Source organism: Epargyreus clarus, unplaced genomic scaffold, assembly GCF_041222505.1.
Source record: "Epargyreus clarus isolate Ecla_fem2 unplaced genomic scaffold, WU_Ecla_fem_2.2 ptg000012l, whole genome shotgun sequence".
Lineage (NCBI taxonomy): Eukaryota > Metazoa > Arthropoda > Insecta > Lepidoptera > Hesperiidae > Epargyreus > Epargyreus clarus.
This window is the reverse complement of record NW_027332220.1, coordinates 9,026,093-9,053,245: the sequence shown is the minus strand read 5'-3', so window position 1 is coordinate 9,053,245 and position 27,153 is coordinate 9,026,093. Positions and strand designations below refer to the sequence as shown.

Genomic DNA, 27,153 nt, shown 5'->3' with positions numbered 1-27,153 from the left:
AATTAAAAGAAGCAACTTACTTAAGTTTGGTGGACATAGAAATTCTGCATACAATAACGCATTCCTATATTAACAATTCAATCCTCTATTAACTTAATATACAATTTTTCAAATGGGCCTTCAGGGCCAAATCTGAAACTATAAGAATTAGCGAATAATGGTGATTTTCATAAAACTAAAATTCATCATTCGTTTTTTAAAAATCTTGTTCCCTAGCCAGGAATTTTAGTTAATTTTGAAAAAAAAATACACATCCACTATTATTACACCATCAGATAGTGTCACATATTTATTTGATTTTGGTTACTATTGAGTTCAGACATAGTGCATATTTTGTTAGTATTTATATTGTACTTAAAATCTATGTTATTAAAAAAAGATAAAATCAAAGAGAAAAAAGATTTTCTGTGCGACATACCCACAGAGGTCACGCTTACGACGCCGTTGGTACCGCCAGCCACGCGTTGCGTCAGGGATGCGGTCCTCTCGCTGATCGCATATAAAACATTTTCTGTGCGACATACCCACAGAGGTCACGCTTACGACGCCGTTGGTACCGCCAGCCACGCGTCGCGTCAGGGATGCGGTCCTCTCGCTGATCGTATAAATATCATCTGCACGCCATAGATAAGTATAGATATCTCACCGCCTTTTTTACTGAAGGAAGCCATTAAAAGGCTTAGACGGCTGACAATTCTGCCAGCCATTTAATGGCTGTCATGGTGTAATTTACGCGGAACAATGCCGCCATGTGCAGTTACAAAAGCAGTGTGGCGCGGTGGTGCAAAAACACGAAATCGAAGAAAAAGTTCGGAGAAATATCGTTTCTTTCGGAAATTATCTAAAAACTACATTTTTTTAAATATTTTTCAAACACGAAAATAGATGACATTGACAATTTCAATGATCAAAACTGGTTACATTTTCTTGTTAAGAGTGAGTAATCTTTAATAATCTATGCTGCATGCTTATAAAGATCGAATTCTGGGAAGTAATGATTAGTGACTAACTAAAGGAAAAAGCTCATTTTGAAGAAAATACATATTTCATATATTCTCATATTATTTTAATAACAAGTAAAAATTATAGATAAACACCTATTATAATGTAGACCACCAGCACCAGCGAGGGTTAAATTAATTTATGTATACCACTAACGGGTTAGTTATCAACTAAGTATATATAAATAAATGCATATATGACTGTATGTTAATTGAAAATCATTTACGACTAATTTAGTTTACAAATTTATATTTTTTCATTCGTAAATCGTTTTTTAAAGCATAACTATAAAAAGGGAAATTCAACCGTTTGAATCCACTGCGGTCTTTATCGCGGAAACTGACATTCATTGGAATTTTGAAAATACATATCTTCTAAATAGCACTTACTCTTTCTACATTTGATCTCAAGGATGGATTCATCACTTACATTTAACATAAATCAGCAGGAAGAAACGTTCAGTCTGGGTACAATGTACGTCATGAAAGTTACATCTGGTGATTATATTGGTTGCAGATACGAATTCACATTCTACAAACTGTATGCTTATTTGTACTCAATTATACCTGTAAAAACCATTTTCATAAGTCAGATTATGCGTGGCACGCCACCTAAAAATATTATTATGTGGCGTACCTACCCCAGACCATACTGTGTACGAGGAGATCAGATTCTTCTTATTTAGCAGAAGTAACAAATGAGCTTGCAAGCCAACAGCTACCTCTAAGGACTAAGTGGGAACGCCACGAATAAGTGGATCTCCAGTTACTTATAAACTTACAGTGTATTATTTTTCTAGAACAAAATGGCCCCAACACCCCAGGAACTCTCGACTCAAGAGCAAGTGGCGGCAGCGGGAGCGGACGCGGACGCGGGCGAGCGCGTGGTCATCTCCGGCATGTCGGGGCTGTACCCCAACTCCGCCCATGTCAAGGACCTCGCTGATATCCTGTATAACAAGGTTAGTTATCAATATTGTGCTACGCAAGTCTTCCATCTCTTAATTTTTTTTTTAATTTAAGTTTATGCTTATCTTTTGTAAGGTTCTTAACAAGTTATCAAATTTAAAATTAAACCCGTCTGTACCAAAAACGTAGAATTTTCAGAAACGGTGAAATCCGCCATTTTACGCCCTCAAAGATACATAACTTCAATTATACCAATCACCAACCCTGGTTTACCCCGTTAGGGATAGAATTTCATATTTTTGTCCAGAAAACCAAATACAAAATTTCATAGTGTTTCTTCAAAATTGACGGTTTTTAACTGACTTCAAAAAAGAGGAGGTTACCCAATTCGACCGTATATATGCATTTTTTTTTTATGTTTGTTCAGCGATTTTTTTCGCGATGCCGCGACCGGTCGACGTGATTTATACACCATTGTATGCGGCTAGTTTCACAGGGGGTCCCATTTCGAGGAAATTTGAAAATTTTCGCCAGTTTTCCCGGAAAATTGGAAAACTCGATTTCATATAAACTTCAATAACTCGAGTATTTTTTTTCCAATTTTCTTTTTTTCCACACGAAAGAGTGTTTCGTTGCGGTACTTTCCTACCTTAACATTAGTATGCTCTGATGATTACAACTGGGGAACTCATCATCACTACCCCTGCTTTTTACATATTTTATGACAACTAACCTTCTGCCCACTCAATTCTCATGAAACTTAAAATGAACATTGAGTATCTAGATTAACATGATATGATGGAAAATTCGACCTTCAACTCTTCAACCCTAGTAATGCAGAAGTGCCTCTTTGTTTTTTTTTTTTTCGTGGGGAAACACATCATGGGTTCCTCTCAGCCACGGGGGTAGCGGAGAGGATATGCCGGACTCCTACCGGCTAAAACCCCACGGTGTTCCTCTGCACGCCCTTTGACGGGACTGCGGGTACGCTAAAAGCATTCGTCCGCGGTCCCGACAGCGCCTGCCCATAACCGGGCCCATCTCTGGGTGGGATAAAGCTGGAGCTACTCCATCCCGTCATCTTTAAGGTGCGCGCGGGAACACCGCGCGCGCCACCTCGAGGCTTAATGTTATTTTGACGCAGGACGCCCCCGTGTCCTACGCCAATGCCTCCGTTATGGGGGTAGGAGATGGGCGTGGGGAGCCCTTCTCCTACGCCCGGTTTTCCGGCTGCGGATGCGGAGGTCTGAGGATTTCTCTCTCTCCCTCTCAGCCTCCTTCTGCGAGATGACTCCCTCGCAGAAGGATTTCACTACTCTCCAAGACCTCTCGCTCCCTACCATAGCTTTTACCACGGCGGGGAGCGAGTGGTCTAGCCCCACTGCTGCGACGAGTACACGGCGCTGCCTATCCCATGCAGGACATTCCTCCAAGGTGAAGTGAGTCCTGCCTCAACCATACAAGTTAGGCATTTGGAACTTATGGATATTTAATAAGGTTGATAAGCTGAGATATATGATGGAAAATTCGACCTTCAACTCTTCAACTCTGATAATGCAGAGGTGCCTCCTGCCTCAACGATACAGGTTAGGCATTTGAAGCTTATGAATATTCAATAAGGTTGATAGGTAGAGATATATGATGGAAAATTTGGCCTTCAACTCTTCAACCCCGATAATGCAGAAGTGCCTCCTGCCTCAACCAAACAAGTTAAGCATTTGGAGCTTGCGAAGATATGATAAGGTCTTTGAGTAGAGACATGATATGACCTTCAATTCTTCAATCCTGATGATTCAGAGGTGACTCCCATGTAAATGCTCATATTGGACACGCTGTTCACGCCGTTATCAAACGAAATATATTGAGCGCCAACTTCAGTACTACGTACTAAACCTACATTTATTTCAATTATATTTTTTACAAATAAAATTTCAACCTTCTATTTTACCTTCTGAGGGGATTTCCAAAAGCAAACAAAAAGGTGTATCCTTATTTGTATTCAGAAAGTCAAAAACAACATTTAATAGTATTTACTTCAAAATGAAAGGATTTCAAAAGAATTTTACCCTCTTATTTAGTAGTAGAATTTCCAGAAGTATTTTCTTAGTGTTTACTTACGCCGTATATAGAACCTATCATTTGCTGTCTTATGTACACACTTATATTTTTGTAATCTCCATGTAATTTCCTTTATTTTGATACCCTACTCGACAGGTCTGGTTAACTTTTTTTTGAAACGTGTTACTCGTACTATTTTGTGCCCAAAAATCCGACATTTTGATTTTTTTCCAAACACTTATCTAAGGACATTTGTGCCGAATATAACGAAACTTTAAGTGTCAAATAAATCTTCGATAAAACTCCTGTTTTCCTTGTGTTATACTCATCTGTTACTTCCATCACATTTACTATGGTTATTGTTGGTACGTATTGGGATTAAAATAGTGATAATAATGGCTGAACGATTTTGCCTACTATCTCTATCTTAATACTAATTTATCTGAATGTTCAGAAAAATCCTGTAACGTTGGAAGAGTCTCGTTGGAACTCTGAGCATCCAGAGGTGACGCAGTATATTGGCAATGTTCCGGGGCTGGAGTTGTTCGACGCTCAGTTCTTCAAGGTGCACTTCCGCCTTGGCAACAACATGGATTCCATGTCTCGGAAAATGCTCGAACAAGCATTCCAGGCTATCTATGATGCAGGTAAGTTGAGTGTCGTACAGTTGCTGTCTGTATACTCTATACGTGTCTTCATAGCTAACAAAGGGAGTCATCGTTTTGATGTTAATGTAATTTAAGCAGTAAGTATATAATTACCTACTCCAATAATAAAACTTTTATTCCTTTCAATTACAACAATTTCTGGCGGATTAGAGGAGATTCTGCCATTGTTTTTGGACTCATGAACTACAGCCCTACAGCGGTGTTATCGGTCTCATTGATAGAGAATATGTTATATTTTTTATTGTAATTATAGGATTATTAAAACGCCTAAAAGTGTGATCAATACCTTTAAGCTTTTCCTGTTCCTTTTAGAACAGAGAACTTTGAAAGCACGCTACTCAACAAATAAAAAAGAAAATAAGATGCGATAGATATTAGAATAGCACTTTTATTTTTAACATTCAGGTGTGAGTCCAGAAGAACTATATGGAAAAAAGGTCGGCGTGTACGTCGGAACATGTTTTTCCGAAACTGAAAAAGCAGTTTTTTATGTAGCCAGCTCCAGAAAAGGATTTGGTATAGCAGGGTGAGTTCAAGGCAACTTATTACGTATATTCGAATTAGCTTAGATAATAGCTTTTTGTCGATTGTGCTATATTTTTATAATATACATATTTGAATGAAAACATAGCTTGGATTAGAATAAATAATAAGTTCAAAAAACTAAAAAACACGATTTTATGATAAAATCAACTAAAAAAAGTAGAAAATAATTTTCAATCTAAGAATCAATTAAGGAACAGTAAATAATATAATTGTGAAAAAATGTGGGGCGCTTTTCGAACCTGATAAATTGAGCATTTATTTTATTAATTTTTAGTATTTGTTGGTATAGCGACCACCATTATGCATCGTTAGTAAAAAAATCAAGTGTCTATCTATTACGGTTTAAGAGATAAAGCCCTGTGACTCACAAACAGACAGCGGAGGGTTTCGTTTTATCCTTTGAGTACGGAATCCTAAAAATACAAGATGGCATTATAGATATGTTTCAGTACATTTGAGTTATAGGGAAATAACATTATTATTTTTCAAAACTAAAAATTACGCTATAACAAAACTAAAAAGCAATAATTGTTGCAATCTAATTTGCGATGAACTTTCTCTAAGGCGCTCGAACAATCTCGCCTCGAAAATCCTTAATCCTGAGTATGTTGATAAGGACAATGGTACAAAATTATTAAAATAGTGTACAATACATCGGTTTTTGATAATTCTTCGAAATTTTGAATTAAACTGAACGTTCAAAATAGATAGAAATCGGGTTCAAAGATTCCATTACTTGTTACTTACATGCATACATACATACATACATCCCAAGCTAATTCAAAGCATGTTAAAAAGGCTTTTGATAAAATCATTTGTAAGTAAATGAATCTAAAAATAATGTGAATTATAAATCAGATCGCAGCTTATTTTAAATGTTTTAGAAGGTCGAGAGAATGTTCTGTTGTTTACCTTTTTGGATACTTCAGTTACATTATTGTCTGTAAGTCAAAAAGACAAACAGACAAACAATTCAAATAACGATTTTCTGCTTTGGTATACAAATACAGAAAATACAAGCAACAGACTTACACCAGAGACTGATAATTCCATAAGTGCCTTAGTTTCCCAATATTACGTACGTAACCCTACTACTCTCAACGTAACTCAACTTCCTACAGTACTCGTAACTCAACTTTCCTACAGGTGCAGTAAGTCTATGTTTGCAAACCGTATCTCGTACTGGCTCAATGCGAAGGGGCCCTCGATGTCCGTTGACGATGCGTGCTGCAGCTCCACTGCTGCAGTGGAGCTGGCCTTCGAGGACATTAAGCGCGGCGAGTGTGAGGCGGCGATCGTGGGTGGCGCCAATCTTTGCCTGCATCCTCAATCTTCCATACATTACGGCAGGTAAACATTATTTCATTTACGTAATAAAAAACACCGGATACACATTTCATTGACATGTGAAACGACAGTTACATAAATCGTAGATTACCGCACATTACTACACAAAGCCCGCTAGAGATAAAAATATTTAATAACTTTAATGAATGTTTTTATTACTAAACATAACTATTTTAACTTAAAAGGCAATAAATATCCAAATCATTATGTTTCATCATCTATAATGATTGTTTCTGTAAGAAGTGGGAAGTATTAAGAAAATAACTGACAAGAGATGTAACCCCCTAAAAATTCCTTATTTTTTTCCTAAACTTAAAGAAATCTCGCGGAGTTGCTATCACTGAGTATATTCATTTTGTGTGTATATCTTATCTTATTTTTTACATATATATTTCTGATGTGCGTGTGTATGTCACTGAACTCCTCCTAAACAACTGGACTTTGATGAAATTTGTTGTGTGTGTTCAAGGGGACTTGAGAATGGTTTAGATTCACAATTTAGTCCGTGGAAAAAGGTTTTTTAATTAATTTTTAATTCGTAAGTAGTTGTTGATTTTGGAATGTTTCACATTGGATTCGACAGACTTCGCTACCATCGCAGTTTCCAATATTAAATAAAAATCTATTTTAATGATAGTTTTTCCCAACAGTTGGCGCTGCGATCGAACTGAAAAAAATATTTTGTTATCATTGAGTTATTTTCGAACACGTGCTGAATCAATATCTTCTATATCTATATCTATATTATATATATATATATATATATATATATATATTTATATATATATATAAAAGAAAGTCGTGTTAGTTACATTATTTATAACTCAAGAATGGCTGAACCGAGTTGGCTGAAATTTGGTGGAGAGGTAGCTTAGAACCAGGAAAAGGACATAGGATACTTTTTATCCCGTTCGACCGCGTTTCCGTGAAGTCATTTTATACCTCAAGAACGGCTGAACCGATTTGGCTGAAAATGGATGGAGACGCAGCTTAGAAGCAGGAAGAGGACATAGGATACTTTTTATCCCGTACGATATTTGGATAATCAACCCTTAAGTTGGTTAAATAGGGCTTGGAATTATATTTTAAAATCCGTTAATTTGGAGGATAAGACATAATGAAGCATCTGAGTCACTGTTTGTTTTTTTAGATTAACCCTTAAGACTGTTATAAACGGCCTTTCTATTTACACATCTGTTTCAGCATTTTTAGCTATTCAACAATCAACCCCATTAGAGTACTATAAGTAAAGAAAGTGTTTTTAAAAAAACCGTTATTGAAGTTATAGGTACTTCTTTTCGCGTGCTTGTAAAAATAACAGAGTGCAGAGGGGTAGAGTGAATTTTATTTCATTGTATTTTTTATTTTCCTGTTCTCCTGTGGCCATGTCCTAACATTTAGGAGTAGTTTATGGACATAATACATAAATTACACGAACGAAACCACGGGGTACAGATAGTCACTCATTATTTGGTGGTACGAAGTTCACCGGGTCATCTAGTCTTATATATTTCTATCATTACAGAATTATGAAGTTGAGTAAGAACGGTAAAACTAAGTCGTTTGATGAAGATGCATCCGGTTGCGTCAAGTCCGAGGCTATTAGCGTATTGTTTATGCAAAAAGCAAAATATGCTCGAAGGTATTTTTTTAAACATACTACAAATACTATAGCACTGAAACAATTTTGTCGTTAATCCATTACGCTATGTTATTGCCCTCTTTACGGGTCCCCTTCAATGTGAGAGTGGTTTCAGTCCATAGTCCATCGCGCTGACAAAATTGGTAAGCTTCAGTCAACTTTTAACATGCAGGCTTCCACATTATATATTGAGAGGCCGAGTTGCAAACCACTACTCTATCAATGTTGTTTCAGAATGTACAAATTGTTATTGTTACATGTTCTAATAATTAATAAGGTACTGAACATTGTAGGGTATACGCCGAAATAGTTCATGTGAAGACAGAATTTACATCGATACCATCCGATGAGACTGGTCCGAAGTACGGTTTCTATCGCGATCCTTCACATATGATTCGTTTTCTAAAATCATTTTACAACAAAGCTCAAATTTCCGCTGAAGAAATAGAATACGTCGAAGCTTTCGGTTCAGGTATTTATAAAAACCTATGTTCGCTTAGCAATCGAAATTTAATTATAAAGAAAGATGAGAAAAACATACGAATATGCATATAATTTTTAATGGCACAGTTTAGCCGTTACCTACTTATAGGTATATATCGTACAGGGTTACTGAAAATTCGATATATTCCCTTGAACGAAAGTAGAACTCATTTGCAATAGGTTTTGTCATTAAGTACTCTAGCCGATAGTGATTTGTTTTTGAGACATTCAAGTTTTTGTGATTTTATTTCTAAATACCGATTTCAGGCGAAACATTAAATTGCATGAAATGAAAAAAATTCAAAACTGTGTATATGTAGATAATAAGAAAACGACTATTTCATAAGTGTAAACTCGGAAGAATAACCTGCTATAGTGTGGTATAGCTAGAGTGCTAACTGCCGACCATGAACCGTTCCTTAAAGATCTTTTACTTGAAGTTGATCACAGATGCGTTGCTACTCCTAAGGACTAAGATATCTCATATCTAAGTCATGTGCAGAGAAAACTGTCAGATTTATTAACCACACTTTGATGAATTTCAGGTATTCCAGAAGCCGATAAAGCAGAATTGGTCTCTCTCGAAAATGTGTTTTGCAAGAACCGTAAGGATCCTCTCCTAGTCGGCAGCGTCATGTCCAACATTGGTTATGCTGAGGCTGCGTCCGGGATTAATGCCATTACCAAGGTAATTTCAACCGTAAAATTCTCCTCCGATTTAATTGGAATCTAACTGTTTACAATTAAGTAGTGGGGATATAGTATAAATGTATTCAAATGGATTCACTTCCAAAAGAACAGTCTATAACTAATTATAATAAATTACCTTTAAAACATTGGTAAAATCTTAACACATTTTGTAGGTATTTATGTAAATCCTGGAATACATTATCATAATTAGGAGTGTCTTACTATTCTGGTGTAATTGTAAGGTGCTGCTGGGCTACCACACGGGCGAACTGGCCGCCAACTTGCACTGCGAGTCGCCGCGGCGCGACGTGGCGGCGCTGCGCGACGGCCGCATGCGCGTGGTGCGCGACCACACGCGCTTCGGCCGCGAGTACACCGCCGTCAACGGCATGTCCGTCACCGGAGTCAACTCGCATGTGCTGCTGCACGGCCGCTACAAGCCCAAGGTTACATTCAGTTAACAAAGCCATTGCGGACAGAATATTCAAACAATGGACTTTTGGAACTGTTTCTTTTCAAAAACTAAAAAAAACTACTCCAGTATATTGATGCAAAATAAAAATAAAACATTTATTTATCAGCGCATTTGGCTTGGATTTATTAGACTCCTTACCTTAGTTCTTAGAATTTTACTTAAGTATTTTATTCCAGGACCTGTCGCGCTACAAGTCGAACATTCCGTACCTAGTAACGGTATCAGGGCGGCAAGAATCAGCGGTTGCCAAAATCTTAAACGATCTTAACTCTCGTCCTATTGATCCTGAAGAGTTGACATTATTTCACCATTTGCATGAAACTAGAATATCGGGACATTTAGGAAGAGGCTTCATTATTATTGGTAAGCAAGTAAAAAACTAAAATAAGAATAGTATGAGTTATTGTATGTTTCTTTTAATTGTTATGGGAACTTAATTGGGATTATTAATATTCAGATACAAATGAAGAAAACAAAACAGTGAGTCTATTTGAAAAGGCGGATTACTTCGACGACGTAAAATGTCCCCTGTGGTTCGTGTACAGCGGCATGGGATCGCAGTGGGCCGGCATGGGGACGGCACTCATGCGCATTCCCGTGTTCGCTGCTGCCATCGAAAGGTAACATCAATTTCTAAGATTCTGATGTAATGATATTTCAAAATTGTATTTAACGTCCTTCTAAACAAACCACTAGCACAGTATAAGGATCTAACAGTATTGAAACTCGGCACTCGAAAGGTAACACCGATTTTTATGATGTAATCATGTTTCAAAATTTAACGTCCTTCTTAACAAACCACTAGTCTGTATGTGGTCGCAGTAAAGATAATTAAACGCATTAAATAATTTCGTTTACGTCGGAAACCCTTGAATATATAACATTGATATCCCTTGAATTAACGAGTCAAAATTAATAAATTGAAAACAAATGTTATATAATATCAAATGTTCATAATTTGTAGATGCCGGGTAGTTCTGGAACCAAGAGGAGTTGACATCGTAAACATTATCACATCGCAAGACAAAACTATCTTCGACAACATCCTGAATTGTTTTGTGGGAATAGCTGCTATCCAAATAGGATTGACTGACGTTCTCCGAGAGATAGGACTCGTCCCCGACAATATTATTGGTAAATATCTTTCTAACTGGTAATTCCTCTCAGAAGGAGAAGGATTCGGCGACTGCTTTGATATCCTATTCAAGTTTATAGAACTCTAACAATATATATGAAATATTTTTAATATAGGACACAGCGTAGGCGAATTGGGATGCGCGTATGCTGATGGGTGCTTCACGGCGGAAGAGATGATTTTATCTGCATACAGCAGAGGTTTGGTCTCCGTACAAACCCCATTTATTCGGGGATCCATGGCTGCTGTCGGCATTGGCTATGAACAGGTTCGATCTCCTATGATTCTATTTTGTTGAATGTGCAGAATGGTGCAGAATGCAGGTTCATACTAGCTCATCTGGAATTCCACCTTAATTATCAAAGGACGACGACCTAAGATTGGACTTCACAATAATGGACGTAGCATAAGTGTCTTTAAGCCATTACTTCCAATGCTGGGCGTGGATCTCCTTTCCGAATGCAAGAGAAGGTCGTAGTCTATCGCGCTGCTCAAGTCGTCAAAGAACGATGGAAGCATTTGAGGGAGACTTATGGTTATCGAGAGAAGAACATTGGTGAAATAAAAAAAATAAAATGTTTCTAAATATTTTTTAGATTCTTAAAATGTGCCCTCCCGAGATAGAAGTGGCGTGTCACAATGGACCTGACTCCTGCACGATATCAGGCCCTGCAAACGTTATGCGTGAATTTGTTGCACAATTAATTGCTAAGAACATATTTGCCAAAGAAGTACCGTGTGCGAATATTGCTTATCATTCTCGGTATATCGCCGAAGCAGGTAACGCTCCTTAAAAATAGTAAAAAGAACTCATACCTTAGCCCAGTATTTCTGTACTCCAAATTATATCATCATCCAAATTCCTTTAGTATTCCAGTTAAACTAGCTAATAAACAAGAGATTTCTTCGAAATAGCTTTGAATCTACCTGAAAGCTGAATTGTTGCTAACAGTAAAGTGGTATAAGCTTGCAATAATTGAATCGAGATTTTAAATTTTATTTCTAAGGATAATAAACATCACTTATAAGCATTATTTTTTTTTGGTTTAAAGGACCGGAACTATTAAAATACTTAAAGGATGTGATAAAATCACCGAAGGCGCGCAGCGAGAGGTGGGTGTCGACGTCCGTCTCAATGGACAAATGGGGGGAGGAAAGTGCGAAGTATTCCTCAGCAGAATATCATACTAATAACCTTTTGGTGAGTAGTGATCTGTTCTATATCTAGCTTGTTTTGTGTTTACTACAAGTTAGTGACTATTTCGTATATTATTTTTATACCGATGGCGGTCATTATCTTCAACTTACTTTTGGATACGATTTCCTTATTAGAAAGAGAAAGCTTTAACCTTGATTGATCATTCACAAATTTTTGCTTCTTTGGCGATTTTACTTTTTTTTCACTATATCCTTTACTTATTTACTTGCCGCTGTAAGCAACTACGTAATAATTATTTAGCAAATATAATTTGTTTAGAATCCGGTGCTGTTCGAGGAAACCTCTCGCCTGATCCCCGCTAATGCAGTGCTTATAGAGATTGCACCACACGGGCTGCTGCAGGCCATCCTCAAGCGATCTCTACCCAGCTCTTGCAAGAATATACCGCTTACTCGCCGCGGACATTCCGACAATGTTCGTTTGGTACTCGAAGCTCTCGGACAGTTAGTACTATTACATTCTTTTTAAAGGTGGTAGAACCCTTTGTGGTTCGACTCCGGCGGCACCACCGCCACACCTATTTCTACCTAATAACAGCAGTGTTAAGCGCTGCTGTGTTCCGGTTTGAAGGGTGTGGTAAGGGAGACAGACTTTTCCGAGGCGTTCCAGCTTAGTCCTCAGGGGTAGCGGCGCATCTGTGGCCGACCTCAGGTAGGAATATCTAATCCTATCTGGGGTTGATTACAGATGTCCATGGGCGGCAGTAGCCACTTACCATCAGGTGGACTGCATGCTCGTCTGCTACTCTTATATTATAAAAAAAAAAAAAAAAAAAAAAAAAAATTCTTGATCAGACTATAAATGAAGTAACATCCGCTAATGATTTTCTACGTTTTTCAGTTTGTACATGCAAGGTTACAATCTACGTCTACAGGCTCTATATCCAAAGATTGAGTTTCCAGTGTCGACAGGAACTCCCATGCTATCGCATTTAGTTGAATGGGCTCATCATGAGAAATGGTAATTACATAACAGATAAGTGTTGAAATAATGACATAAAGATAAAAACAAAATAATAATTACCTTTTTATAGGGTATTGCCACTGTACGTAGCAGCTCACAGAAATACAGCAGCGGCTACTAATTTCGTCTTATCGATTCATGATGTTGAACATCGTTACTTACAAGGGAACGTTGTACAGGGTATGTACCCTAAAAAGTTTTAAGATATTATTTAGTTCTTAATAATATTTTATTCAATTGTTTTTTTGCTATGAAAATGTGTGTAAATTCGGTTTTTATTAATCAAACTATGTATTTTTACCCACTAATGATGAAAACTATACAATTGTCAAATTATTATATCATTATTGGAAGAGATACATTGGAAGAAATAAGCGAATTTTAATAAAAGGTGTTGGACTGTATATATTTAATGATAAGTAACGTAAAAAGTATCTTGCTCAGTATTCAAGAAACATAATATATGTACGTAGGAAAAATATTATACCCGTTCGCCGGTGTGCTGGTGGCGGTATGGGACACGCTGGCCATGACGCTGGGCGTGCCGCGGCGGCAGCTGACGGTGCGGCTGCGCGACGTGGTGCTGCATACCGAGCCCATACTGCACGACCGTCGCCAGCTGCGGCTCTCCATCAGGCTGCAACGCGGCACAGGACAATTTGAGGTAACACTGGAATACAAACTGCATTCAATACTTAAATGTCAAAAGATCACGATGGTTAGAGCTGCATCTTCATGATACATATTGTTTTATTAGTTTTGACTCTTTTTATCGATGTAAGATTCATGGAGTACTGCTTCCATCTCTGGACATGGGCGTCCCAATACCAACTTAACCAACTTAACTTCATGCAGAAACGCGCAGTCCGAATCGTAAGCAATCCGAGGAATTCCGATCGGCTAGAACCTTTAAGCTTGCGGAGTGACATAGGTTCCTTTTGCGTTTTACACCGGCTTTACAATGGTGAGTGTTCCGAGGAACTATTTGACCTGGTGCCTACGTCACCACTCCTCCATCACATCACTCGTCGAAGGATGAAATGCCATCCACACCGACTGAGTGTCCTCCACGGTTCGGTTTACACGGATGTATTTGCCACGAATGTGCAAGATGTGGGATGAACTTCTTCCTGTGGTATTCCCGGAGCGCTGACATGGGATTCAAAAAAGGTGCAAAAAGAGCTCTCCTTCAAAGCCAGTGATGCATTAGGCACTGTTTTAGTGTTACAAATCGCTCCATCGCTCCACGCTCCATCATCACGGTTAGAGCCTATAAACCTCTAATATAAAAAAATATTTCAGGTTATGGACGATTGCTCAAATGTGACTTCAGGTTACATAACGAGTGTATTCGATAATAACACAACTTCACCTGTTCCGTGTCAATATGGCGCAGAAGATGAACTAGATCAGGATACTATTTATCAAATGCTGTATATGAGGGACTTTTCGTACAGGTTAGTGAAACAAACGTTTATAAATCTGGCATGGAACACTGTAAAGGTAATGGTGGCAGAATCAAGAATTAGAGTTTGGACGGCGGCGACTATTTTTACCACCGTAAAGAATTTCTCCCTTTTCGGTGGATGGATATGCCAGCATCTACATCCTTACTGACTCATTCCCTCCTACTTCTGACTTCTGCTCCGACTTCAACTTTTATTCAGCTTCAATTAGACCCCTTGTAAATAAGGAGGCAATTACAGACATACATGGTTAGAAGTGATGGTGGATTGCCTACTGATTTGCTACTACAATATTATAAAAAAATCAACCTAACCCAAAAAAAAATTAAACTAACCCAATTGACCTATTCTTTCTATGATGACACCGGATAACATCTTGACTTTGCGTTTTGCTTTGCCGTCTTATGTATTTTCGATCAGGTCACGGGTCTTGACGCAAGTTTTTTTATCAATCACAAAAAGTGCACAACGCCGCTAAAGAAGTTTTCAGTTCAATAATATGTACATTATGTATTAATTAATTTATTTATATAATGGCATAATTTTAGGGACGACTTCCGTAGTATTCAGAGTGCTAATGCCTCGATGTCGGAAGCACGGGTACTGTGGAAGGACAACTGGGTAACGCTAATTGATGGAATGTTCCAATTAAACGTGTTTAGAAATCAACATGGATCCGTTTCTCAACCAGAATACGTAAGAAGTATTACTATTAATGTACAAGAGTTCGCTGAAGATAAATCCGACTATAAGATTGTGAATGTGTCGGAGGATCACACCAGGTAAGATACGATTTAGTATTTCGTTGAAGTACCGCCAAGTGAATAGCATAATATTTTAATATTTTCTTATAAGTATCTCAATAAAAACTCTGTGGTCGACCATTTTATTAATAAATATTGTGTTGAAGGTCTACATGACTCGTTACTTTTTGATTTATATCAATCTTATTTAATTTATAAAACTTATTCTAGGTGTAAAGGAATTTTAATTGAAAACATTAGACTACGCGATCTTCAGATGAATATTGACGATGACAATTTGCTTTTAAAATCATTACAGTTTGTTCCACATTTCCAATCTGAAATAACAGATGTAAGTATTTAAGTAGTTAACATTCAAAATAATGAAAATTGAAACAATGAATCGAGTACTTAATTACGTTTCGCTTAAATAATAATTGCAGATTGCTACAACTATGCATGTGTATCTTCAAATAGTTGCTGAAAATGTGAACAAGAATAATATAAATATTTTTGAAATCAAAGACAACAAAACCGAAGTGTTAGCATTCAATGAAATTAAAAACATTGTCGATATTTCTGGCATCAAGGGAGTTTATAAATGTCTTGAAAGGGACAGAGTGTTGGAGGAAAGGGACAATTTCTTGAGTGATGTTGATGTTTTTCTCGTCTCCAATATATCTAGGGATGATACTGTAAGTTTTAATACAATACTGTACAATATTTACTTGTTATAAATGTTCCATGACCATCATTAATGAATGTTTTTTTTCTAGCTATGTCAGATATTATATCGCGTGTTGCCGCGTGAAACATTCCTAATGAACAAAGAAGATCATCAAGTATCCTCCACTGCCCGTCCTTCAGCTCTTTACCGTGTGGTATGTTCACACAACATAGGTAAAGCTGATTTGCAATTAGCGCGCTGGCGACCAGCTTCAGCTGCTGTCCCCACTAGTACCATCAGTGTGCGCTCACCCTCCGATCTCGACTTGTTGTCTACAACACAAGCTTCTCTGCTCCCACGACAAAAACTACTCGTTCTAACCAGTTATCCGCCCATTCCGGGATTGAAGGATCTTATCAAACAGTGGAGAAAGGAGCACGATAGCAAAATTTATCTAGCTATGATCAACCATAAACTTTGTGATGATCAAAACTTAGACCAAATGCCAAATATAGATTTTGCGTACAATATTTTGGATTACGTAAGTGTCAAACAGCAATATTAAGTTCTGCTTCATTATTTTATTATATGATATTTCTAAGTACTTAACATTAACGAAAAAAATATATTTAGGGTATGTGGGGAGGTGAATATTACTTACCATTGCGTCCAAATATTGCAAATAAAGAAGAAGTGATGCTGCAGTGTCCCCGAATAGGAGATTTAAATTCATTGACTTGGGTTGAAAAAGCTAAATCTGATGAATCTGGTGTCAAAGTTACGGTACATATACCATTTTTATAAAAGGCAAAATCGCATTTAGACCATTTATGCCGTATCCATTTATATTCGAATACATTAAATATTCACAGGTTCATTACGCCGGACTAAATAATGTAGATCTTAAAAAAGCAACTGGAATAATTCCATTTGAAAAAGGAGTAAGTGAAGGATTTGGAATGGATTTCAGTGGCATAACTGAAACGTAAGTAAATCTTCAATTTAAGCAATAACTTAAATAGAAGAAACATTTGAATAAACAAACTAAACAATTATGTTTACTGGAAAAATTAAATTGAGAAGCCACTTTCACAACTAAGCTGACGAAAACGAAAGCTTTAAACTGCTAACCAATGTTAACTTACTTAACGTGATGGCTTAACTTTGTTATTCAAAACACGAAGGCAATTAGACAATTTTGCGGCCTCCCATCCAACTTTTATATATCGGTTATGATCTAAAAATCTGCTAGTGTTTTTACTTATTGTTTTAACTATTGTGTTTAAGAGGGGAGCGTGTAATGGGAATAGTTCAGCAAGGGTCAGTGAGCTCCAGCCTACGCGTGAGTCCTTATCAACTGTGGCCGGTGCCGGCGCACTGGACCCTCGAGGACGCCGCCACCGTGCCGCTCGCGTACTGCCTCGCTTACTACTGCCTTGTAAGTAAACTTATTTTAAGTGTCATTGGTTCATTTTCTAAACAATCATTATTCGAAGGATTACAGTAACTTAAAAGGTCTTTCTTCGTGGAGTACCTTATCATTCTCTTTAATATGAGAAAGCTTTTTTAGGATCCTGTCTTGCAAAGGGTCCTATATCTTAAACCGTAATAGATTTTATATTATTAGACCGTATTCTTTGACCGTAATTCATTTTTATACAGACTGTTACACTTATACCACTATAAATAATATCACTGACACGCTAACAACTTGACAAATTTATTTAATAATGTTTAAAAAATACAGGCTTTAAGGCGTCAAATGCTCTCTGGCATCAATATTCTTGTGCACGGGGGAGCGGGGGCGTTGGGCCAAGCAGTCATATCCATTGCCTTAGCACATCAATGCGAGGTGTTTGCTACTGTAAGCACTGCTGCGAAAAAACGTTTCTTACTAAAATTGTTCCCTAACTTGAAAGGTAAGTAAGGCATAGTTCACTGGGTATTCCTACTATATGTAAATATGTACTTACTTACTCGTATAATAGTTATAACTTATTATTATATTTTTAATATACTCACATAATTATGTAAACATACATGCAATAAGTAACTTTTTTGTTGGGTTGAGTTAAAGGAAGACCATTAAGTTAAGTTATTTTTTTTTGTCGTGGAACAAATCTTTATTTTATATATAAAAATAAGTTATTAAATATTTAAAAAAAACCGAAATTACATAAAAATAGCAATAATATACTACTTATAATTCATATCTTAATCATAATCATATTTTAAATTAAATATATTCTGGGATGATTTCCCAGAATACTGACAACGTTACCTCGTTGGATGGCGAGGCTAATTCGCTATGTGTCAACTCTGGTACTCTGGTGATTCGTTGACTCTATCAAACGCTTAAACAAATGCTTGAAAATTAACCTAACATCAGATCCCTATGGCCCCATAGTTTCACCAAATGGCAGAAACACGTAATCTTTTGTACGTAAAATTACGAATTCAGTTCAATTTATTAACTTACTTTTATTCATTTTTCAGAGAATTTGTTCTGTAAGAATGTTTATTTTTAAAAATAATCTAAAACGTGGGCATTTTTGTATGATCTATTTTTGTTTAAAACCATAATAAGTTTTTTTGGTTCATAATATTTTAGCATGCAACTATTACCATGATTGGGACATTAAAAGAAATAATTCCAGTCCCCATTAGCTTCATACGGAATATGTAGGAGTTTATATAACTTTTTTTTCTTCTCGAGGAGGAAACCTTCAAAAGGTACCCGGTACCTTGGGAGCGACACGGAGTTATGTGGGATTTTTACCGCACTAAAACCCCCCCGGTGGCCGTCCTCAGCACTGCGTAGAGGACTCCGGGATCTCCAAAGGAACGCAACCGGAGTCCTCTTAGCGCACTGCCCCGTCAGACTCAACCCAAATGAGATAGAATCACCACACCGTCCGATGTACACGACGACATGCGACCACACATACCCCGTCCATCCCGGGGTCGTTGGCCGGGCGGTTCGAGCTCCCACTCTTGCCGCCTGCAAACTTCTGTTCAATCAATAGCAGCAATATTCCGGCCCTGGAGAACAGGGACAAGGAGTTTATATTATCTACAACTATTTTAACTTCTTCGATATGAAGCCTGTTTTTCACTAGAAAACATGGAAATCCATATGCGGGGTGTAACAGTTACCCCTATTTGACCTCCATACCTAGGACCGAGTTTCATTTATTTTTCAATTACTTACCTTGTTACGCTGAATTTCCTACCCTTCCCAAAAAAAACTGCTTCTATTAATTTAAGTCTTTATTTGCCTTTCTACCTGTATCTGCACAATCTATCTATATAATGATATGTTACCCTTCCGAAATTCGGGCGGTTTTCTAATTTGACATAAATTACGTAGCCAAACGCCCTTAATTAATATTTTCAATTTACATTACTATTTTTTCGGTTATTCATAGGGCTTCGCGATCCCTTATAAAGCCCGTGACCCAAATTTTGAAGAAATATAGCTTACCTGAAGTTTTTTTTTTTTAGCCGCTAACATAGGTAACTCGCGAGATGTGACATTCAGCGATATGGTGATGAGTAGAACTTCTGGTAAAGGAGTCGATGTCATAATTAGCTGCTTAAAGGGAGAATTAAAAACCGTATGTATTTCCATCTATATTACATTTTTGATTTATAAAAACTTGGGACTTTTTAACTAAAGTCATTTTTATTACATATTCTTTTGTTAAAAAAAAGCATTTCATGTGCTGTGAAATTTTTCGTACGTCATCCAAAATCAAACGAGCTATCTATTATATTGTTAGGAGCTTTATCTGTATTATTCATGTTTTTGATCTTGTTGATTTGGCTAAATTATGAATTCGTTGTACGAAATAAAGGTTTTTAAACTATTAATGTTTATATATTCCTTTCAGGCAACTTTAAAATGCGGTAGGATGTCAAGCTTTGTTTTCGATGTGGACACAGTGATCTGTAAGGAAAATTATGATTATGGAATGTCACATTTGAACAGAGAAAGAACATACTACCGCGTCGACTTGTTTTCCATATTTCGGGAAGGAAAAGAAGATGACATGAAGGTTGTTATTTATAATAACTTACTCAGGTTTCCAACAATGTAAGTTCGTATACGGATGTGAAGATAATATGAGTTGTAACGGTGGCAGAGACTGCAGCGGCTGGTGTGCGAGGGCGTGTCTCGCGGCTGGGTGCGGCCGCTGTCGCGCGTGACGTACGCGCCGCTCGCCGCGCCGCGCGCGCTGCGCCTGCTGGCCGCCGCCGCGCAGCGCGGACGCGTGCTGCTGCGCACGCAGCCCACGCAAGACCTGTGTGTCCAGCCACGGTAAACTAACCTGAGATAATAAGGCTTTGGACTAAATTACATTAAAACTTAATTTAAACCAGATTTATTGCAAAATTACAATGTTTCTTGCAGAAAAAGTGACGCCGAAATTTCTGTCTCCTCGTGAGATTGCATGAGGTTTGGTTTGACCCTTTCACCTCCAAATGTCTCACGTCATTTATGAGTGCTCCTAACAAAGCCTTATAAAACTTATCCAAACTCTTTTTAGAAACTACTCCTTACATATTGTTGGCTGTTTCAGGCTCCAATGCACATCTAATCTTCATCACGTTATCTTATGTGACGATGACCTAGTAGGGATACAACTATCCGAAAAATTGATTAGAAGGGGTGTTAATAAGCTAATTTTACGAAGATTTAACTCATCAGTTAATCTTTCCTACAAGTTAAGGTATTTACAGTTTCAAATATTACATACTTACGTATATTTATAATTTGTGTTCAATGCTGTTTGTAATAATTTTCTTCAATATTATAGACAATGGAAAAATATGGGCGTTCAAGTTAATGAGGCTACGGAAGATTTGACTAGTTTCAATATCACTACAATTCGGGAACCATTAGAAGGAATTTACGTGGCTTTATTGAACTGCGACAAGTCTGTCGAGTATAGATCACTGTTATCCAATTTGGATATACAAATAAGGCAATCTTATTCAGCATTAAAGTAAGTTAATTAACATATACATATTATTATTGTATTTAAAATTCGCATCCTGGGATTATGGAAGATGTTACATTACTTGGGACTTTTTACCTTCATGATCTGTTACTATGTATGTTGTGATCATGTGTGAGATTTATCTACATTCTGTTAATAAGTTCTTTCGTTTCAGACATTTTGCTGTCATGTGCACAGATGATTCCTTTGCCACACCAATATGTATTTCAAGAATGCAAGATCGCTTACCTGCTACTTTGATCAAATTACCTCAGATAAGTAAGGTAGGTAATTTCAGTAAAGAAATGTCTGGACATTTAAATTTCGAATCATAGTGTACCTTATGTAAATTCTTTTTTTTTTAATTTCCAGATGGACGATGCTAACACATCGGTCTCACATAAGGAAATATCGGTGCTGCAAGCTACAGAGGCAGTAGAACAAGCACTTTGTTCTTCAGATACGATAACAATCGCCCATGCCAATATATCACCGAAGCGTTCAATAATAACACGTATTGCAAATATAGCAGGTCAGTTAATTTCATTGTCCCCAATTAACATAACATCCTTGTAATTATTGTATTTGTAACTGAAATTTTATGAAATTGTTCTGAGACATTTCTAAAGGGTAATTTAGGTAAGATGATTTCAAGTAAATCACTAAATATAATCCTGATGTTAATGATATATTTATCGCAATTTTGGTATAACATTTTCTAATAATATTCCAGGTGTCAGCATTCCAAAAAAAATACAAAATACTACTACTTTATCTGATTTGCAAATTAATGCAGCGAGTTGTAAAGCCATTCATGCGTTTTTAAGTGACATTTATAATGTTTCATTATCAGAAGTGGAACTTCCAAATATGACCATACAAGCGTAAGTTGTATATTTTTAAATTAAAAATTGTGTTTACAAATGTTAAAAATGCTAACCTGAAGTCTCTTTTTGTAGATTCCTTGATTTAGAAAATACTTTAACTGATGTAGAATTTGAAAATGTAACTGGTTTAAATACATTTTATTCTTTCGTGGACGACGATGAACTACTTGCGACCACTGAAATCGTATTACTGCCAACACTTGTAAATGGTACTACCATGGTAAGTAATTAGAAGTGGAAACGTAGCCTAATTATATTATTACGCTGGAAGTATTCCATTAAACTGCAATTGCTTTACATGTAACGCATGGTTTATTTCACAACTGTGTACTTTTGTTATTTTAGCGCAGCGACGAATTTAACGTATCACAAACGCATTTGTGCATCGTACCAGGCGTCGAGGGGCACCACGGGCGTTTTCAAACGCTGTGCGAACACCTCAAGCTGCCTGCGCTAGCGTTGCAGCCCGGCCTTGACCGTCCATTTGAGACCGTGCGGGAAATGGCTTGCAGATATGCTAAGGTAGGTTTAGTTGCTAACTTTTGTAAAAAAATACCGCCACTATAATAATACCGGTATTGTTCGACTCGGGACGTACCACGGCTACACAGATTTCTTACATTCTACGTGTCGATGAAATAATGTGAATGTATGCTAGCTATTATATGAGTGATCAAAGCATCTGTGATTGACTTGATATGGAACTTCTATTTTATATTTTATAGTTGGTTACAGATGTCCGAGGGATCATCAGATGGACTGCATGCTCATTGGTTACGTTAACCTTACTATAAAATAATCAATCACCTTTTCTGTTGTCATGTTTCTTAACAGGTCCTCAAAGAAAAGACGGGTCTTAAATCCAACTTCTATCTATTGGGATATGAAAGCGGAGTTTTGGTGGCGTTAGAAATGGCAGCCGTGTTGGAAGAATATGGTAAATATTTATACTACATATACGTCCTTTACGTACCTACTTATATTTTTTCAACCTATAATTTCCACCATTAATCTATAATTAATAATTTTTATTAACTTATTAAACTCACATTAAAATACTAATTTATTCAGTACTTGGTAACTTGCAATTTGAGCACCAGTTAAGAAATCTAATTAATACTTCTATCATGTTCTTGTATAAGCTGTTTTCGTTATTTGTAAAATTCATGAAAATGTTTCAGGATTCAGTGGAACCGTATTTTGCATAGGTGTACCGCCAAAGGAATTTAAAAATATTTTAAAAGAACAGTTAAGTGGCTTAGATACGGAAGAATTATTACAAGATGCCGTGGTCCGACACATGTTTACTTTAATGACGGGAAACAATGCCGATGAACTAAATATTGTCCTACAAAATGTGCAATCATGGCAAAATAAGTTAGAGATAACAGTGCGGGCTCTATTAGGACGCGTGCCGCACTCAGCGCAGTATGCGCGGCAGCTGATTCAGACGGCGTACGGGCGTATAGCTACGCTGCTGCGTCATGAGAGCGAGCCGCGTGCGTTACGCTCGCGGTTGGTGCTGCTGCAGCCGCGCTCGCCGCAGCCGCTGGCCGCGCACGCCGCCGCGCTGCAGCCGCACTCGCTGCAGCCCGTCGCCGCGCACGAGCTGCGCGCGCCGCTCGCACACGCCACGCACGATCTGCGCTGCGCCGCCATCATCAACACATATCTTAGTCCGGATATTCTGGAAGACTTTAAAAACAAAAACCTCTGCGAATCCTATTTACTTAATGCAAACTCGTTTATGTCAACTCGTTGATAATTTTCCATATGCAATGTCTTAGTGTTTGTTTTTTTTTAATATTAAAGATATATTTATTAACATAAATGCTTTTATTTTTTTCATTCCTGAGATAAGGTGTTTTTATGTGTAATACCTAACATAAATAAAAGAAGATGGTAGATCCTTTTAGGTTTGACTCCGGTGGCACCCCGCCACATCTATTTTTGCATACTAAACAGTAGTATTAAGCGCTGCTGTGTTCTGGTTTAAAGGGTAAGGGGTAAGGTAAGGGGTCTCCCTTACGATACTATTCGATATAATACAACAACATGGCTGTGTTTTAAATCACTTAGATTGTATACATTCAAAAATCGAATCAAGCGGGTACGACGGTATCCGTGATTGTATTCCAGTCCGGTTAAATAATAATGGCAAGGGTTGACAATTGCAAAATTCTACCATAAATTTACAGCTTTATAAAAAATATATATAAATGTTTTGACTAAGCAATTCAAATTCAAAAAAGTCTTTGATATTGTAAAGTGCAGTCATAGATTTAGAAAGTTTCGCTATGACATCCTATATCTATGAGTGCAGTTATTTCAGAACGAAACAAAACGCCTGTATGATGTATAACCATATTGTATTTAATTTCGGAATAGTTCTTTTAAATATACACTTATATTAAATCCGTAGTATTTTTTTATCCTTAAAAGCTATGAAGTCCAATACGATGCATACGAAGGTAGCAATTTGGTAGCAACTACTGATTAAAAAAAACTCTATTTATTTGCGCAGTTTCTTCTCACTGGATAGGTGACCGGCCATCCTAATGTCAGAATGGCCGGTTACCTTAAAAAGTAGTTTATTTTTTTTAATCGAAGGTAGCAATTGGTAGCAACTAATAGCAACTAGTAGCAACTAGGTAGCACTAGGTAGCAACTTTTAGTAATTATTTCGATGTAAAATATTGGTAGTGACCAAAAAATCTTATTACCTGACAACACCTGATATGATCTTATGATGACAATTCAGTGTTTATGAAACGACAAACACTTTTAAAATGAATTTTGTGTACAAAATATACAAATCATTTTCGAAAAAGAAGGTGCGAAATAGTTTAAGGGGTTCATTTCCCTATTACTATTACTACAACAATGTGCACAAGCTAAGCCTCGATAATTCTGATAAAGCCATTGATATATTTTCGAATACTTTGCACGCATTTAAAGTTTACACTGGTTTTTCTAAGAACCACTAATTTTTAATTGTATTCTTATCTCAATATCTATTTTATAATTCTAATTGTGTGTTAAATCTAAACATCTGTATTGTATTGTGTTTTTAATTGTATTGAATTTTCATAATTAATTTATTATTCTTATAGTCAATTTAATATTGTGTTATAATCTTTTTTATGAAATTATGTAGTTATTTTATATTCTTGTCGCATCTTATCCGATTGATTTTATCAATTGTAGATATTAATGTTTTGATCTTCGATCACTAATAAGAGCTAGATACACAATCAGTGACAAAAAAATGCTTGAATAACTACTAGTCTTGAGTGTGAGGAGGGAATATCTATACGGAACTTAAAATAGGAAAAATATAATGCATAAACTGTTATTTTTTTAATTAAATAGATCCATCATTACATTTAACTTCAAGGAGGGTGATAAACGTAGCTGGTAATTTTAATAATATTCTAGAAATACTTTCTACCGATTTCACAATCTGCATTCAATATAGTTGCATACCCGGGAATACAAAGGATTAATCAGCAGATAAATACGGTACAATATACTATTAAGCCTGGGCATACTGTTCTTGATATTATATCCAAATTATTTTTAGATAAATGTAAAGCAAGATACTAGATACTGGCTAATGTTTTATTAATTATATGTAAAAATAATGGCATTTAAAAAAAATTAAAAAGAGAATAATTATTTTTAAAATTAAAAAAGACAAACCCACTGACAACCCACTGACTGACAAATTCCGTTTCTTACCGGATCTTCTCAGTAGAGGTCGCGTTCCGATCCGGTAGTAGTTTAAGAAAATATTGTAACTGACAATTTGTAAGTGCCGCCGTTGGCCTATACAAATAAATATATTTCATTTCATTTCATTTACAATCGTTGTCAGCTCGTCAATACATTGTGCGTTAGAAGAATTAGTCAGAATAATATGAATACCTTCCATGCATGGGGCCTAATTTACAACTATTTAATAAATTAAGAACATTATTATCGTGCTTCGAATTTTCAAATGAATGAATCGATTTTTCAATGTTGTAACGTGTGTATGTAAATGATCACTTAGTGATATTAATGAACATGAAAGTGCCTTTACGTAGTGATCAAGCGTTAGCTATTTAGGACCCAAAAAAAACGAATAACTACACCCTTTACCCCGTAATAGGCAGCGTATCGACCTGCCAGCAGGCGCTTTTTAATATAGAAGTAGCAAACAAGGATGCAGTTAACCTGACGGTTAGAGGCAACCGCAACCCATGAACATCTGTAATTAGCCCCAGACCTCCTACAGGAGGTCAGCCACAGATGTGTTTCTTGGTGATTAAGTTGAACCTTCTCGGATAATCGGATAATTCTCGGTAAGGTACTTACCCTATAAACCAGAGTAAAGCAGCATTATACCAGCTATATAATCATTAATACCAGCTGTATTTTTAGGCAATCTGGTGTGGCAGAAGTGCCTCCGTAGATGATACGTAGTGGGTTCTACCACTAATGTGTATGTAATATGGACTTAAGCTTGTATTTAGGTACTAGCAGTAAGCCGTGGTAATGCAGCTATAGATAGTTTATATGTTAGGATTTAAGTACTTTTTTACTTATTATTTATTTTCATGCCAACAATAATAAACAAAATACATATAGTACATAACTCGTATAACAAACAAGGCTCGCATGGATGCCAATTATAGGCAGGAACAACGTTTTACTTAAACTTACAAGTTAGATTATACCTTTTTTTTTCTCTTAACGAGGGGGAAACCTTCAAAAGGTACCCGACGACGTGGGAGCGACGCCGGGTTATGTGGGATTCTTACCGCACTAAAACCCCCCCGGTGGCCGTCCTCAACGCTTGTTGGAGAACTCCGGGATCTCCGACGGAACGCAACCGGAGTCCTCCAAGCGCCGACCGGGCTCTGCCCTGGGGGAGCAGTTTTCGCTCCTCCCGCACCATTTGGTGTACACGACGTTATGCGACCACACATACCGCCGTCCTTCCGGGGATCGCTTACTGTACGGTTCGAGCTCCCACTCTTGCCACCCGCAACCCCGGAAGCCCCCTTTTAGTCGCCTCTTACGACAGGCAGGAGTTACCGTAGCCCTATTCTAGTCCCGGAACTACAGGGACAAAGTTAGATTACACCTAGTACCCAAACATAAAAAAGATCATTAAAGGGGATTATTAACTCTAATAACTATCATTTATAAATTTTAAGTTTAATTTAATTTATTACCGATATCCATAGACGGCAGTATCCATATA

The 27,153-nt window shown here is 37.0% G+C and overlaps 1 protein-coding gene across 1 annotated transcript; it reads left to right on the top strand.

Annotated features, from left to right (window-relative positions):
* Nucleotides 1–1,807: 1,807 nt before the first annotated feature.
* Nucleotides 1,808–23,664, top strand: LOC140746494 (fatty acid synthase-like). Its single transcript, XM_073078648.1, has 39 exons — nucleotides 1,808–1,963; nucleotides 4,423–4,615; nucleotides 5,042–5,162; nucleotides 6,329–6,532; nucleotides 8,055–8,171; nucleotides 8,465–8,643; nucleotides 9,200–9,342; nucleotides 9,587–9,790; nucleotides 9,996–10,182; nucleotides 10,277–10,439; nucleotides 10,784–10,953; nucleotides 11,071–11,222; nucleotides 11,551–11,734; nucleotides 12,007–12,155; nucleotides 12,432–12,616; nucleotides 13,014–13,133; nucleotides 13,207–13,316; nucleotides 13,610–13,800; nucleotides 14,439–14,593; nucleotides 15,151–15,384; nucleotides 15,577–15,697; nucleotides 15,789–16,040; nucleotides 16,122–16,553; nucleotides 16,646–16,795; nucleotides 16,885–16,997; nucleotides 17,300–17,450; nucleotides 17,760–17,931; nucleotides 19,517–19,629; nucleotides 19,906–20,070; nucleotides 20,158–20,333; nucleotides 20,596–20,745; nucleotides 20,833–21,021; nucleotides 21,191–21,299; nucleotides 21,388–21,547; nucleotides 21,749–21,899; nucleotides 21,975–22,122; nucleotides 22,248–22,424; nucleotides 22,737–22,839; nucleotides 23,084–23,664. The coding sequence occupies exons 1-39, from the start codon at nucleotides 1,808–1,810 to the stop codon at nucleotides 23,662–23,664; spliced, it is 6,930 nt and encodes a 2,309-aa protein (XP_072934749.1).
* Nucleotides 23,665–27,153: the final 3,489 nt, after the last annotated feature.